General features: G+C 46.0%; 1 protein-coding gene across 2 annotated transcripts in view; it reads left to right on the forward strand.

The window, feature by feature from the left end:
- The window catches only part of ITGB5 (integrin subunit beta 5), a 111,448-nt gene that overhangs the window by 24,475 nt on the left and 69,591 nt on the right, over positions 1-17,382 (forward strand). For both annotated transcript variants that reach the window (XM_082458553.1, XM_082458552.1), the window contains exon 4: positions 6,390-6,639. In XM_082458553.1, the coding sequence (XP_082314679.1) occupies positions 6,390-6,639 (250 nt within the window). The remainder of the gene's footprint in view (positions 1-6,389; positions 6,640-17,382) is intronic.

Here is a 17,382-nt window from a genome sequence, read left to right on the forward strand (position 1 = left end):
CAGGTGATTGGTTGCTTTTGATATGGGCTTCCTGCCAGCCCTTATCTATGCTGCTTTTCTCCCCTCTCCCACGTTCTGATTGGAGATGGCAGGTACCTGACTTAGGTATTGCTTCTGCTACCCAGACTGACAATGCTCACTTAAAAAGACTTGATGATGAATGGACAGTGCTTTGCTATAGACTGAATATGTTGAAATTCTAACTCCCAATGTGATGGTATTAGGAAATGAAGGGGGGCCTTTGAGAGGTCATGGGGTGGAGCCCTCATGAATGGGATTAGTGCTATCAAAACAAAACCCAAAAACCCTCAAGACCCTGGAGGGTGCTTCCCCCCTTTGGCAAGAAGTCTGTAGTATGAAACCCAGAAGAGGGCTCTCACCAGGACCTGACCATGCTGGCCTGATCTTGGACTTACAGCCTTTATAACTGTGAGAAATAAATTTCTGTTGTTTGTAAGCCACTTAGTCCATGGTACTTGTTATAGCAGCCTGAACTAAGATAAGATTGTTTTCAAGGAAACTAGAAGTGCCAAGCCCTAATTGCTTGGGGTCAGACACTGTAAAGGCCAGTAACTCTTCTAATGGTTCCATCTGTCAAGTGTCAGAATTCTGAGGTGGGGAGTGGTGTTTGGTACAGCAGGGCAGCCAGTGAGGTAGTTCTTTGGTTCTGGGTCTGGATTTAATTCTGGGTACTGATTGCCTTCTGCTGCAGTGAACAGAGAGCTGGATGATAGTCTTATAAGTTGTGCACTAGGCCCCTAATTCCCTGTTCAGCTGTAGTCCATTTTTAACATAGCTGATTTTAATGTTTCTTTCAATTTCTAACACAGAAGTATAATTCTAGGGAATCAAAAAACTATATTGGGGATAGCAGGAGTATTTATCTGTTGAGACACTACTTTGTCTTAATATTTGAACAAAAATCAATCTTAAAAAACCCAAAAGTTGTTGCTAGAATTCGCTACTTTCATTTTCCGGTAATGTTTGTCATCTGGTATATGTTCCTAAGGAAAAAGCTCACTTTTCACTTTTTATTGAAGGGAAGATAGAAGAAACCTTTAAAAATACATTTCAGAGGGAATGCTGGTTGATATTTGATTATGGTGGGAGAATCTACACTTAGGAACCCAGCAGTGGCAGGAATTCTGTGCGAAATACAGCTGGGGCTGGGTGCATTGGAAGCAGGAAAAACCAGCAGGACATGGGAGGGGATGCTTGCAGGAGAAGCTTCCTCCTCACAGGTGTGAGGTGATCAGCTTTTCTCTTCTTTTTTTAAAATATTTATTTATTTGGCTATGTCGGGTCTTAGTTGCGGCATGTGGGATCTTCTTTGAGGCATGCGGGATCTTTCGTTGCAGCACGCAGGCTCTTTGTTGTGTGTGGGCTTCTCTCTAGTTGTGGCACGTGGACTCCAGAGTGCTTGGGCTCTGTAGTTTGTGGCACACGGGCTCTCTAATTGAGGCCCGCGAGCGCAGTAGTTGTGGCGCACGGGCTTATTGCCCCGCAGCATGTGGGGTCTTAGTTCCCCAACCAGGGATCGAACTCGCATCCCCTGCATTGCGAGGTGGTTTCTTTACCACTGGCCCACCGGGGAAGTCCCTGGTAAGGTTTTGTTTTTTTTTTTAAATTATTTATTTATTTATTTATTTATTTTTATTTATGGCTGTGTTGGGTCTTCGTTTCTGTGCGAGGGCTTTCTCTAGTTGCGGCAAGCGGGGGCCACTCTTCATCGCGGTGCGCGGGCCTCTCACTATCGCGGCCTCTCTTGTTGCGGAGCACAGGCTCCAGACGCGCAGGCTCAGTAGTTGTGGCTCACGGGCCTAGTTGCTCCGCGGCATGTGGGATCTTCCCAGACCAGGGCTTGAACCCGTGTCCCCTGCATTGGCAGACGGATTCTCAGCCACTACGCCACCAGGGAAGCCCCTTGATAAGGTTTTCTTTTGGGTTTGTTTTATCCTATTTCTCTGATCCTGCTGCTTGTCCTGAGGTGGGGGTTATGGGGGATGGTTCCAGACAGGAGGGCTGCAGCCACAGGAAGAGACGAGCCTGTAAGGGGGTCTTTTTAAAATAAATTTATTTATTTATTTTTGGCTGCGTTGGGTCTTCGTTGCTGCACGCGGGCTTTCTCTAGTTGCAGCAAGCAGGGGCTACTCTTCATTGTGGTGCGCGGGCTTCTGATTGTGGTGGCTTCTCTTGCTGCGGAGCATGGGCTCTAGGCGCACAGGCTTCAGTAGTTGTGGCTCGTGGGCTCAGTAGTTGTGGCTCGTGGGCTCTAGAGTGCAGGCTCAGTAGTTGTGGCTCACGGGCTCAGTTGCTCCGTGGCATGTGGGATCTTCCTGGACCAGGGCTCGAACCCGTGTCCCCTGCACTGGCAGGCAGATTCTTAACCACTGCGCCACCAGGGAAGTCCCTGTAAGGGGGTCTTATATGGAGAGGGAGGAGGGGGACACGTGGGCTGGGTGGTGTCACCAGAGACTGGCACAGATCAAGTGCCCACAGTGAAGGCGAGCCCGGCTCTCACTCTCCTGGACTCAACGGGAGGTAGCGACTGGTTTAAAGTCTCGGGTGGGGTCTTCCCCGGTGGCGTAGTGGTTGAGAATCCGCCTGCCAATGCAGGGGACACGGGTTCAATCCCTGGTCCGGGAAGATCCCACATGCCGCGGAGCAACTGAGCCCGTGCGTCACAACTACTGAGCCTGTGCTCTAGAGCCTGCAAGCCACAACTACTGAGCCCATGTGCTGCAACTACTGAAGCCCACACGCCTAGAGCCCATGCTCCGCAACAAGAGAAGCCACTGCAATGAGAAGCCCATGCACTGTAATGAAGAGTAGCCCCTGCTCACCGCAACTAGACAAAGCCCGCACGGAGGAACGAAGACCCAACACAGCCAAAAATAAATTAAAAAAAACAAATAAAAGGAAATGTTGTCGTTATGATTAAAAAAAAAAAAAAAGTCTCGGGTGGTGCAGAACTGGGTGGCTGGAGGTATTGTTGAGTGTGCATGGTTCCGGAAGTGTACCCAAAGATGGAGAACGTGCCCCAGACCCTCTCCCGGCATAGGGTGCCCCTGGGGTGCAGCAGCAGCTTCACCTTCAGTCAGCTAACCATGGGGGCTCCCTCAGTGGGGGAGTTGCGGCACTGTAGCTTCATTCCCATGCTTAGCACCCACGCCGAGAACTGGTCCAGAAATGTCAGTCCCTTCAAAATCTGCTGATGTAACTGAGTCCAAGCTTGTACTGCTCACCGCACAACAGGCGAGTAAATTGAGAGACGAGTTGCTGGGGCAAGGAATAGCAACTGTATTTGGAAAGCCAGCAGACCGAGGAGATGGTAGACTAGCGTCTCAAAGAACCATCTTCCCTGAGTTAGAATTCTGGCTTCTTTAATACTAACAGGGGAGGGGGTAAGGGCCTGCTTCCTGCCAGACTTGGAAGGGGATGTGTTAATTTCTTCCTTCTTGCAGCTAATCACATGTAGGCCTGGTCAGGATGTTTCCTGTGAGCTAAACAAAGGTATTGTAGCTTAATGCTCATTACCTGGGAGGCAGGGTTCCCAGAGATGGGTCAGTATGTATAATTTAATCTTACAGGCAACATCCCTTTAGTGATTAACTTGTAGTAGAATAATAAGGTTCTTTCTTCCCTATTACACTGACAGAACATTCCATTATTGCCAAGACCAATTGAGGAGTTTGTAGCATGTAAAATCCAGCATAGATAAGGTAGCCATAAACCCTCATTCTGAACATTAATGATATTACCCCTTTTCTTACACCCCTCCCTTCTTGGAAAACTGGGAGAGAAATTTTTTTTTTTTTTTTTTTTTTTTTTACCATTTGCAGCCTCCCTATGGGGAGGTGTGTGTGTGTTTTAGTGATCAATTTCTCTTAGAATGTAATGACAAGAGATTTCTTACTTCAGAATAGATAACCTCTTAGTATAGAGGTTATATAGAGGTCTCTCTCAAAGAGACCTATGTATCACATCTTGTTTCCCTCTTTGCCTTCATGTCTGGAAAATTTGGAGTTAAATATAATACCCAAGGCCGTTAGCCATTCACACTCAAGTTTTTGGCAGAATGTTCTGTCTCTCTTTTTAGCCCCACAGGAAACTGCTTTAATAATTGACTTTCAGGGCAACTGAGGCCGAAGTTTTTCTTGTGTGGAAGCGTTTGTATGGTGTTTATATATGCTGTCTCCTCAATACCCACAATAATTAGCATCCTCCCCATTTTACTGATCCGGAAACTGAGCAGCAAGTTTAAAGGAGCCTGAGGTCTTGAGCCCTTGGTGACAAGGTCTGGATTCCAACCCGGCTCTTGCTCTCCAAGGCTAGTGTCCACTTCCCTCCCATGGGTGCCTCCCAGCCTCCCAGAATCCAAGCTAGTTCCCTGTTTCCTGGTCCTAAAGTGTTCATCTGTAATTGCTCATAATCCCCCAAAAGGTGGAAGTGGATTCTGGATTAAAGAAGGTATACCTGGGAACTTGGGGGAAGGGCACAGGTAACAAAATACAGGAGACCTTGTAAAGAGGTCATGGGATTGGACAGAGGGGACATGATCGCAGGCCCTCCCGCCCCTCCCGCACTGTGATGTGGCATCCAGGGATGGGAGGAGCCCTGTGCAGGGACATGGGAACCAGAGACAGATATTGTAGCAGTCCGGAATTCATTCTGGAAGAAATCTCGAACATTCCTCTGTTTGAGTCAGACTCCAATGGCTTTTAAAAATAGGCTCGTCCCAACAGGCAACCCAAACTACATCCATCATCAGGCTAGAGCAGCACATGCAAGGACAAGTCAGGGGAAGCAGGCTCGGCTCTGTCACTCAGACTACCATGGTAATTATAATAATCATCCTTCATTTGGGCAGGCCTTCACTGCTTACAGAACACTCCTTCCCACGTGAGTGCATCATAGCCTTAATGCTGTAGTGCTGTTGTTATTGCCAGTTTACAGTTAAGGAAATGGAGGCTCAGGTTGCACCGCTAGTTGAGGGGCAGAGCTGGAATTTGGACTAAGATCTTGTTAATGAAGTATGCCTCGTCTGGGGTGGGAGGAGGTGTGGGGAGCACAGAGCACTGGGTTCCCTATCCTGCAAGTTCAAGAAGGCTTCATTCAGCTCGCTGGTTGTCAGCTTGAGGTGAAAGATTGATTCCTCTGAGACGTGACTGCGGGCAGATGAGGTGTGGGCCCTCGTGCGGGAGCGAGGCCACCTTCGCCGTTGCACCTCTGAACACACAAAGGACGTCCAGATTTCAAATGTGTGTGGACAGTTCTGTCCGAAGAGTTCAAGGACATCTCTTGGTGCCTCTGAGAGGCTAACAAGCCTGAGGGCAGATAGGATCACCTGGTAAAATTCACTACTTGAAGTTGTTTCTGAACAGTGTGTTTTTAGAGATTATGAATGCTGAAGGGCCATCATCCTGGCACGCGTCCTCCGGTTACCGCGCTGACTTGGTTTGGGCCTTTCCGCACACCATGTGGGGCTAGCTTGCAGAGGCCACGCCTGCCAGACACTGCCTATTTTTTCTTCTTTTCCTCTGAATCAATTTCTTTTCCGTTTGGCTGTTGACTGCTTATTATAGAACCAAAAGTTATTTTCTCTTTCTTGTAGCTGTAGGCAAATCTAGTAGTGTTTCTTTTCTTTTTCTTCTTTTTCTTTTCGACGGTGCTAAAATTTGGAACATGTCTTCCTATATTTATACATATCATTTATGATAATAATGATTTGTGTCTGTGATGTCAGATATGCTGGAGAGCTAAATACGATTGTTTGATAAATGGCTAGGGAGATGGAAATAGGTGGCCCGGCATAAGCATAAACATTTTTGCCCTCTGGGGGTATTTTAAGTAACCATCTTTGTTTTCCCAGTCTCCCTTGCCTTGTACATCTCTCTTCCCCACCTCAGTTCTTACTCATGTCTGTACCCTTCTTTTGTTAACTTCTTTCCTGTTTTCTGTTTCACATACACCTTTACAGCCTCCTGGCCACATTCCCGTCTTGGCCAGTCCTTTCTCTGAAGTTGGTATGTGGTTGGTGGGCTACTTTCACCCAATTTGTGTCTGTGGAATTGTCTGGTTCACTGTCCGCCAATTACCTAAGCGTCCTTTTTGCTGAGAAAACAGGACGCTACTAAGGAGATTGGTTCTTAAAGAGTTTTCCTTAAAAAATGCTGAGGCCTGTGTGTGAAAGGAGAACCTAGAGCTGCATCCTCAGCACCCATATTCCCTTTGGTCACTCTGTTTACAGAGTGAAAAAGACGTCTTCTGAGAGGCACACAATCACTAGAGAAAAGTCAGAGGTGGACCAGCTTTGAAAGCAAAACCCATCCCTTCAGCCCCAGCGAACTGAATGACCTCTAACACGCACGGTCTCTCGGTTGGCACAGGTGACAAGACTACCTTCCAGCTGCAGGTTCGACAGGTGGAGGATTATCCGGTGGACCTGTACTACCTGATGGACCTCTCTCTGTCCATGAAGGATGACTTGGACAACATCCGGAGCCTGGGCACCAAGCTTGCCGAGGAGATGAGGAAGCTCACCAGCAACTTCCGCTTGGGGTTCGGGTCTTTTGTAGACAAGAACATCTCTCCTTTCTCCTACACAGCGCCAAGGTACCAGACCAACCCGTGCATTGGGTGAGTGACCAGCTGCCCTTCTGTTGGGTATTCAAGGATGGGGGAATGGATCAGTGGGAAGACTGAGCCTAAAGAAAGGCCTAGGGAGGTCATATCTGGGTGCGGGGCCGGGGGGGAACCTGGCTAAGGTGTTAAATTTGATGAAGGATGATCCAACTCTGTCCTCCCTCTGCCTGTGAAGAAATAAATTGATACAAGGTTGCATAAAGATACAACGATGATAGCTCATTTGTTTTCCTACCTGCCAGACACAACACTGTTTTCTACATTAACAGATTTTAGAGAGTGTTCTCAGGAAGTGGTGGACCCCGGTGACCAGGGAGGGAGCAGGCAGAACAACTTAAACTATCTCCTTGTTTAGAGTGACTGAGATGTTTGGAATAAGTGAATCAAAGTCGGTTCCTATTGTTTATATACATAACTATAACTTACCTTGACAAAAAATGAAAACCCTGCCCTTTATAGGTGTGATTTTTTTTTTTTTTTCCCCCAACATAAGTACTTGAATTAGAAAATATTCGACAGGGCTTCCCTGGTGGCACAGTGGTTAAGAGTCCGCCTGCCAATGCAGGGGACACGGGTTCGAGCCCTGGTCCGAGAAGATCCCACATGCCTTGGAGCAACTAAGCCCGTGCGCCACAACTACTGAGCCTGCGCTCTAGAGCCCGTGAGCCACGACTACTGAGCCCTCGTGCCACAACTACTGAACCTGTACTCTAGAGCCTGCGTGCCACAACTACTGAGCCCGCATGCCTAGAGCCCGTGCTCTTCAACAAGAGAAGCCACTGCAAGGAGAAGCCCGCGCACCACAACGAAGAGTAGCCCCCTACTCGCGGCAACTAGAGAAAGCCCGCGCACAGCAACAAAAACCCAATGCAGCCAAAAATAAGTAAAATAAAATAAATAAATTTTAAAAATTAAAAAAAAAATTTTAAAAAGAAAATTTTCGAGAAATTATTAGAGAACAAGAGTTTCTAACTACTGCAGTGAGCAAATCCAAAAGTATGTAATGACTCAAACTTGAAGGAAGTTTATTTTCTGCTAACCTAAGTGCAGATGGGTCTCCTGATCAGTGGACACCTGTCCTCTGAGCAGTGACTCGGGGTCCCAGGCTCCATTGGTTCACACGTGGCTTGTAAGGTCATCATGCCTGGAGGATTGCTCATAGGAGGATCCTATGGACCCGGAGAGAGTGGCCTTTGCTCCTACATTCTGCTCTACAGAGCTGGGTTCTAGCGGGGAGGCTGGGAACTAGGTTAGCTGTGCGCAGTGGAAGAGGAAAGGGGATGGTGAATAGGTCCCTGCCGTAGTGCATTTGTGTATTGGAGGTGGAGGGTCACTTCCTCCAACTCCCCAATACAACCTTTGTGAAGGTGGTTTGTTTCCTTTCTGGGCTTTCAAGTGTTCTTTTAAACGGCAAGATTATGCAGTGTGACAACGAGTGATAACCTTCAACTTTTTCTTGACTCATTTCCATGTTCAGCTTTGGTTAGGCTTTGGCATGTGAGGCCCCAAAGCATCGCTAGATGAGGAATAGCTAAGACTTACATTCTTACTAAGTGTCAGGCACTCACTGCACTTCATACCTTATATGGATTATCCCATTTAAATCTCGTAGCAATCTTTTGAGGTCTCTAGAAGTGAGCTGTATTTTATTTTATTTATTTATTTTATTATTATTATTTTTTAATTAATTTATTTTTGGCTGCGTTGGGTCTTCGTTGCTGTGCGCAGGATCTCTAGTTGCAGCGAGTGGGGTCTGCATTGAGGTGCGCGGGCTTCTCATTGCGGTGGCTTCTCTTGTTGTGGAGCACAGGCTCCAGACGCGCAGGCTCAGTAGTTGTGGTGCATGGGCTTAATTGCTCCTCAGCATGTGGGATCTTCCCGGGCCAGGGATCGAACCCGTGTCCCCTGCACTGGCAGGCGGATTGTTAACCACTGAGCCACCAGGGAGGTCCCGGTGAGCTGTATTTTAAAGATGAGGAAACCGAGGCTTAGAAAGATTACACAAATAGTAAGGGGTAGACTTGGAATATGAATCAGGATGAACTACTTCCAAAGGCTGTTTCCATTAATATGATGCTTATTTTTTCCCCATCCAAATCACACTGCCACCCAGATGCTTTCCTTGAGTTTGAGTAATAATACCCATTCCAAAACCGCCCACCCTTCTAGGCACTTGCCTAAGGGTAATGTTAGGCTATGCTGCAGTAACAAGCAGTCCCCAGATCTCAGTGGCTCAACAGAATGAAAGTTTATTTCTTGCTTGTACAAAATCTGATGGGAGCTGCTTTCTGCGGCGGCTCTTCTTCAAGTGGTGACTCAGGGATTCGGGCATCTTGTGATGTCATTTTCGATTCTTTGTCTCCTTGGCTGCCCCTGAGGGGAAGAGGGCTGCTCTTAAGCCCCTGAACCTTGTCTAACTTCTTGTCTCCTCTTTGGCAGCCTCAGCAGTTCCCAGCTCTGGGTTGGACTGGGGGGTGGGGGTGAGGTGGTATTTATGCTGGTATTGTATGTTCTGAATCCTTCCTGATCCTTCTGTACACACTCCTAGAAGCTAACTTAGATCTTCCCCGGGATTGCAGTGACACAACAGTGGAAAAAACAATAAGATAAGAAAAAATTTTAGATACAAATGAGATTCTAAGTTCCTTAGCCACAGAGAGGCACTAGGTGTCCTCACTTGCTGGGTTTAGATTCCTCCTGGCCACAGGTAGCTCCTGGCATTATTGTCACTTTGCTCCTGTCCCCAAGGCCCTTTTCAGCTGCATCCCAGTGCCGCATGTCTTTTTTTTTTTTTTTAAATATATTTTATTTAATCCAGTATATTTTATTTATTTACTTTTAAAAATTTATTTATTTATTTTTGGCTGCGTCGGGTCCTCGTTTCTGTGCGAGGGCTTTCCCCAGTTGCGGCAAGCGGGGGCCACTCTTCATCGCGGTGCGCGGGCCTCTCACTATCGCAGCCTCTCCTGCTGCGGAGCACAGGCTCCAGACGCGCAGGCTCAGTAGTTGTGGCTCACGGGCCCAGTTGCTCCGTGGCATGCGGGATCCTCCCGGACCAGGGCTCGAACCCGCGTCCCCCGCACTAGCAGGCAGACTCTCAACCACTGTGCCACCAGGGAAGCCCCCGCATGTCTTTTTGTTGGAGTTCTGCTACTTACCAGGAGCAACAGCATCTTAACCCAGAATTTTTTCAGTTCATCCGGAATAGTAATTCTGTCTGCTACTTTCCACCTCTGCCCTCTGGTTGGGTCCTGTCTCCTGACAGACAGGGCGTGTCTCTACTTCGATTCTTCTGGGGACCAACGGCGAACTGTCAGATGCTAGATTGGAGGCTGGCAGAGGATGAAGGACTGGCTCGGGGGCCTCAGCATTGAATATTCAAGGTTATTACACTCTCCTTATTCAGAGCTACTTCTCCAAGCCCTAGAAGGCAGAACCAACTGCAGACAGTAGAAGTTTTGACAGTGAGTACAAGGCACACTGACAAGCTGCTTGGGAGACAGGAAATCCGGTGAAAGAATGGGGGTTTGGAAGGAAACGTCAGGTCTGAGTTATACAGATCTCTCTTCCCTAAGCCGGGCAGCACAAAAGGGGAGTCACTGCATGGCTCAGTGAGCAGGCTGAGATGTATCTCCCGCGTCCAGGCAGTGGACTGTGTGTGGTTGCCTGGGTATCCTCGGAGATTCCCCGCTGTTCCTGGAGGAGAACAGAGCAAGCGGGGGGGATGTAATCAGGCTGTTTCTGTTCCTGATTCAGCCTGTACATGTGCTTTGTTTGCTTTCCTAAGTTTTAATGGCACTGTGAATTAGTTACCAATAGTTAAAAATAAAAGATTTAACAAAGAATAGCCAGGATTTCAGGTTTTCTCAAAAAACCAGGAGGTCTAGTAAAGCCCGCCTTGTTCCACGTGTTCTTTGGCTGCCACAGTCCCTACCACTCCCTCTTGTCTCCCAGCTGGGCTGCTTCACTGGTTCTGTTATCGGGCCCTCTCCAGATTCTTGGACAGCAATACCATGGAAACGAATATTGCTCCCACAAGACTCTTGGGCAAGCGAAGCTTTTTATTGAAAGGATAGCTTGTGCACAATGGAGAAGGTGGAAAAGAGTGTCAGTTCCCCGAGGACTTTCTGGGAAGGGGTTTTAAAGGCAGTGTGAGGGAGGAGGCCACAGGGTGCCTGAGCAGCTTGTGCTCAGTTCTCGGATTGGTTGGCATGGAGGTGAAGTTTGGAGCATCATCAACCTTCAGGTTTCACGCAGTCTGGGGTCTGTGTGCCCGCAGTCAGCAGTTTTCATCTGGGGGCCTGCTTCCTGCTAAAACACCTTAGCATTGTGAGTCAAGCTTTTATCTATATCTTACAGGGAACTGGGAGTTTGGCAATTCTGCTAGGTGGCGGATTTATAGTTCTGCTTTTGTCCTTTGGAAACCATGTACAGATGTCAGTGGAACAGAGATAGAGCTAATCTTTTACTCCTGTGAGTCTCTGGTTGTTGTCTCAGAAGCCCAAGCTTTTAGGTGCTGTTTTTCTGGCCTGTCAAGCCCGCTTTCTCAAGGTCGTTCCCTTGGTCCTTTTCCAAAATGGCTGTACTGTTGTCTTCCTGTCTCAGTTTGAGTTCCATGCTTGGCTCCGTAGTTGCTGTCTGTGATCCTTGTCTGTTCTTTTCCTTCAGCTCATGTGGAGAGAAAATCACAGCGTTCTCTCTCAATGGTACCTTCTGTTAGGTTTTTTTCTCCTGTGGTGGCGTGGAAGCAGCAGCAGTAATCCCGGGAAGTTCTGGGGAGATGGAGGAGTCAGGAGGAGTGATTTAACCACCTGTGCAGGACATCTCAGAAGAGAACCAGTTTTTCATGGGGCTTTCTTGAGGTTTGGCCCTCCTCCTGCTCCAGATGTTTCGGCCAAAGGATCAAAATCCTATACTTATCCCCTTCCATCTTAGAATGAACCAGAAATGCCAGAACTGAAGTAAGTAGTACCAGGGCTGCCATAAGAAGAGAAAAAAAAGCAATTTAATCATCAGATTAAAGAACTGTTTAATTGCTATTCTGAGTAATAGAAATAGTGTTCCTGGGAAGAGTCACATGATATTCACTGGTACAGGATTTGATGGATTAATCCGGCCTGTTATTTCTGGTTCTGAACACTTTTTCTTTTGTTAGAGGTATTAAGCTGTTGCTGATATACATGCCATGTCTCATTTATATGTGGCATCTAAAAAGACCAAGCTCGTAGAAACAGACAGTAGAGTGGTGATTGGCAGGGGAAGGGGGAAGTGTTGGTCAAAGGGTACAAACTTACAGTTATAAGATGAATACATTCTGGAGCTCTAATGTACAGCATGGTGGTGATAGGCAACAATACTATACTTGAAATATACAATTGTATACTTGAAAGTTGTTAAGAGAGTACATCTTAGGGTTCTCACCACACACACACAAAATAGAAACACATATGTAAAAATCTTTGCAGGTGAGATAATACATTTCATCCTTCATCATTTATATTTTTTCTTACCCTTTGTATTTCTTCCAAGAGGTCATGGTACTCCTTCACCCCCTTGAAGGTATTATTTCATTGTCTTCTGGCATGTCCTGTGGCTGACGAAAAGTCTTCTATCTAATGGTTTTCCTTCTCTCTGGTGGCTTTTAATATTTCCCTGTGCTTTTCATGTCCTATAATGATATGCATTCCAATGTGGCTAGGTTGGATTTAGTACTTTTATTTGCATTGTTCAGAACTTGCTCTGCTTGTTTAATCTGAGAATACAGCTTTATTCTTGAAAATTTTTCAGACATCATCTGACTCCTGTCTCCGATTCTCTCCATTTTCTTTCTAACACTACTAGGTGAGTGTTGGAGCCTCTCATTCTAAACTTCATGTTTCTAAATTGTTCTCCCATAATTTCTACCTCTTTCTTTCCCTTAGCTTCATAATAGAAAATTTCTTCCAGTTTATCATTTTGTTCTTCAATTTTTAAAAATAAATTTTATTTTATATTGGAGTGTAGTCAATTAACAATGTTGTGTTAGTTTTAGGTGTACAGCAAAGTGATTCCATTATACATATACATGTACTTATTCTTTTTCAAATTCTTCTCCCATTTAGGTTTTTACAGAATGTTTAGCAGAATTCCCTGTGTTATACAGTAGGTCCTTGCTGGTTATCTATTTTAAATATAGCACTGTGTACATGTCAATCCCAAACTCCCAATCTATCCCCACCCCCCCACCCTTCTCCCCTGGTAACCATAAGCTCAGTTCTCTAAGTCTGTGAGTCTGTTTCTGTTTTGTAAATAAGTTCATTTGTATCATTTTTTTCTAGATTCCGCACATAAGCGACATCATATGATATTTGTCTTTGTCTGACTTATTTCACTTAGGATGATAATATCCAGGTCCATCCATGTTGCTGCAGTGGCATTATTTCATTCTTTTTAATGGCTGAGTAACATTCCATTGTATCTATGTACCACATCTTTTTTTTTTTTGGCCACGCCATGCAGCTTGTGGGATCTTAGTTCCCCAACCAGGGATTGAACCTGTGCACCCTGAAGTGGAAGTGCAGAGTCCTAACCACTGATTGCCAGGGAATTCCCACATCTTTTCATCTGTCGACGGACATTTAGGTTGCTTCCACGTCTTGGCTATTGTAAACAGCGCTGCAATGAACATTGGCGTGCATGCATCCTGTCAAATCATGTTTTTCTCCAGATATATGCCCAGGAGTGGGATTGCTGGATCATATGGTAGCTCTATTTTTAGTTTTTTAAGGACTCTCCTTACTGTTCTCCATAGTGGCTGTACCAATTTACATTCCCACCAACAGTGTAGGAGGGTTCCCTTTTCTCCACACCCTCTCCAGCATTTATTGTTTATAGATTTTTTTTGATGATGGCCATTCTGACGGGTGTGAGGTGATATCTCATTGTAGTTTTGATTTGCATTTGTCTAATAATTAGTTATGTTGAGCATCTTTTCATGTGCCTCTTGGCCCTCTGTATGTCTTCTTTGAGAAACGTCTGTTTAGGTCTTGTGTCCATTTTTGGATTGGGTTGTTTGTTTTTTTTGATATTGAACCACATGAGCTGTTAGTAAATTTTGGAGACTAATCCTTTGTCAGTCGCACCGTTTGCAAATATTTTCTCCCATTCTGCAGGTTGTCTTTTCCTCTTGTTTATGGTTTCCTTTGCTGTGCAAAAGCTTCTGAGTTTAATTAGGTCCCATTTGTTTATTTTTATTTCCCTTACTCTAGGAGATGGCTTGAGAAAGATATTGCTGCAATTTATGTCAGAGTGTTGTGCCTATGTTTTCCTCTAAGAGTTTTATAGTATCTGGTCTTACGTTTAGGTCTTTAATCCATTTTGAGTTTATTTTTGTGTATGGTGTTAAAGAATGTTCTTTTTTAAAAAAAATAAGTATTTATTTATTTTTGGCTGTGTTGGGTCTTTGTTGCTGCGTGCGGGCTTTCTCTAGTTGTGGCGAGCAGAGGCTACTCTTTGTTGTGGTGCACAGGCTTCTCATTGCGGTGGCTTCTCTTGTTGTGGAGCACGGGCTCTAGGCACGTGGGCTTCAGTAGTTGTGGCTTGCGGGCTCTAGAGCGCAGGCTCAGTAGTTGTGGCGCACAGGCTTAGTTGCTCTGCGGCATGTGGGATCTTCCCGGACCAGGGCTCAAACCTGTGTCCCCTGCATTGGCAGGTGGATTCTTAACCACTGCGCCACCAGGGAAGTCCCAAGAATGTTCTAATTTCATTTTTTTACCTACAGCTGTCCAGTTTTCCCAGCACCGTTTATTGAAGAGACTGTCTTTCCTCCATTATATAGTCTTGCCTCCTTTGTCATAGATTAATTGACCATAGGTGCATGGGTTTATTTCTGGGCTTTCTATCCTGTTCCTTTGATCTATATTTTGGTTTTTGTGGCAGTACCTTGTTCTTCAATTTTTTTAATCCATACACTGAAGTTTCATTTTTGAATTTGAGTGACAATATTTTTTATTTGGTTCTTTCTTTTAGACTTCTGTTTTTCATACTATTTTTTCATAGCCTTCTGATTTTTTTTTCTTCCTAATAATATCCCATTCTAGTCTTTGGTATTTTTTCCTTCTCCTTGAATGTGTTAAATATCTTTGTTTTAATGTACTTTAGATAATTTTGTTATCTGTTTCTTGAACTGCAGATCCTGCAGTTGGTTGAATTTGCTGATATTCCTTCATGGTAGTTTATTTCTCATGGGGTCTATAACTTTTTCATTAGCTCCTCTTCATCAGAGGTTGTTTTCCATTAGGGGATCATGTGCCCCAGGGGTACTGACTTCCCTGCAGGGTGGTTTTCTGTTCCCTGATGCTAGGATCCTCTGGGTTTCACTGTGGGACTAGTTCTGTTTATTTCTCAGCAGGGGGGTTCCTTCCTTGTAAAAGTAATGAATTCTGACTTGTTTAGGCCTGGAGTTACAGTCTTTATGGGTGATTCATCTCGCCATGAGCCCAGAGTGCATCTTCCTCGCTTCTCTCCCAGACCAGTGGCTGGAATTTTTCTGGATTTGATTTTAGTGACAGGGCAGCTCTTTGTAACACTCAGCTTTATGCAGAGAGCCCTGTTCAGTGCTCAGCCCTGCGCTGGCCTGAGGTCCATCATCTGTCCCTGTTAGAACCTGGCCCCAAGCCCCAGACCTTTGTCAGGCCCCAACACGCTAGGGTGGGGGGGTGGGGGACCCCTTTGCCACGGAGATCCCTGCTCACTTCCCACCTAGTTTAAGTCCGTTCATTTGTTCAATGCTTTTCTCTCCCTTCTTGGCACCTGGGATTTCCCTGCTAAGCTTCCAGTCTTGGCTACATATTAACATTTTTAAAGATTAGATTTTTACCCAGCTGTTCTCTTTGTTTAGAGGAAGAGGGGAGGTCTTTCCCTGTCAGCTCCATGGTCCACAATATTGTCCTGAAGCATTAGATTGTTTTTTTGGATTTGCCTACATCTAGCATCTGCAAATGGGATTCACTTTTTATACACATATGCTCCCCCAGGCTCTTTAAGCATATATATTTTATTCATCTTCCTGGTTCATAATTCTTAATCCAGTAAAGATTTAGTAGGCCCTAAACTGGGGTCCTATGGCACAGACACAGTTGGGGGTGGGAGGGCTTCCTGGCATGAGACCCTCAAACACCCAGATCTTCAAGTCGCTCAGACAGCTCTTCCAGGGGTTAAATTAGTCACAGTTGACATTGTCTTCCGGAGACTGCGGAGACATTCAACAGAGCCTGTGTGACAAAGCTGTTTTCCTCTCACTAAGAGGTGATTCTGGTTTGGTTATAATAAATTCTCTGCAATGAAGTCTTCTCTCTGGCAAACACATTTTCTAGTTCCTGATTATTAATAGTAATTCTCCACAGTAAAAATATATCTACTTACTCCCCTTTGCAGGAAGGGAAGAGGTATAAAGTGCTGAACTAATTTAGCTGAGCTTTTCACAGCTTTTCTGGTTTTCTCACTGAACAGCAGTCATAGTTTTTGTTCCTCTCCTCCCTTCCTCAACCGACCCCATCAACCAAGACAATAAACACCTGAAGTCCGCAGCCATGGACCAGCACAGCACAGAAGGATGAAGTTGCTCAGAGGGCGAGGGAGGGGAGTGAGAGTTTGTGTACATTTCATTCCTCCTGGGCCCATCTGTTTGTCACATCACTATGATGGGACCTCAGCTCACTTCCTGCTTCCAGCTGGGAATGCAATTTCCGTGACCTTTGTCTTTATGGGGAACTGAGATGGGAATAGAAAGTTTGGGTGGCCCAGAAGCATGGGTTGCATAAGAGCCTGACCTGTGCAAACACAAGGGGCGGGTGAAGATTTTGGGGGAAGGAGGAGGAAGTGAAACAAAGGAACGGCAAGTGGGGACAGCTTCTCAAAGCTCTCCCTGTCTGGAGGCACCGTGACCATCATGGCAGTGGGGTTGACCCTGCAGAGGCGGCTTGCTGCGAGTGACTGATGGAGCAGGTACCGTAGACCCTTAGAGGGGATGAGAGAGCCTCTTAGAAAACCCAAGGTTGCCTCTCTCGGGGAGGAGGGGAGCCTCTCAGACCTGCCCCAGCCGCCCTTCTTGATGGCAGTTAGGCAGGAACTCCTAGGAGTTGCTAAGCCTGTTTCCCTTCCCATGCACACGGCTTGAATTGGGTAGGTAACGAAGCCTTCCCCTCATGCCTCTCTGTTGGTGTTTGTTTTCTATCTTAGTTCTGAAAGAGAGGCTTCCTTAACATGGCCACAGACCTGCACAGTCCGGTCCAGCTTGCCTCCCCCGCCTCCTCATAGCCCATCTTTGCCCTTATTCCCCGCCCTGCAGTCTAACTGGCCTCCCTCTGCCCTTGGGCTCTCTGTGCTCCCTTCTGCCACAGGGCCCTTGCATTTGCTCTTCCCTCACCCCTTTTACCCAGTGAACCTTTTTGGAAACAACATAAGGCCCCTCTTCCTATTTCATTGGTTTATATATCCAAGTGAAACTCCTGCAGATGTGATTGGGCTCTAACTTCCTCCAGGAATGGGGCCATCTCTACTGCAAACTGAAGATGAGAACACCCAATATTCAGGAGAAAGACATGGCATTAACCTCCTATTGAGGTGCAATACTTCCCTCTGTCCAGATTTCCAGGTAGAATTTTCCATTCGAAGATGGTTTGCTTCTAAATGATTTCTCTTTGCATCTAGGAGAGCTGATGCTTTATCATTCCAATATTTATAAATGAACGAAGAAAC

The sequence above is a fragment of the Balaenoptera physalus genome (assembly GCF_965194825.1).
Source record: "Balaenoptera physalus genome assembly, chromosome: 4".
Lineage (NCBI taxonomy): Eukaryota > Metazoa > Chordata > Mammalia > Artiodactyla > Balaenopteridae > Balaenoptera > Balaenoptera physalus.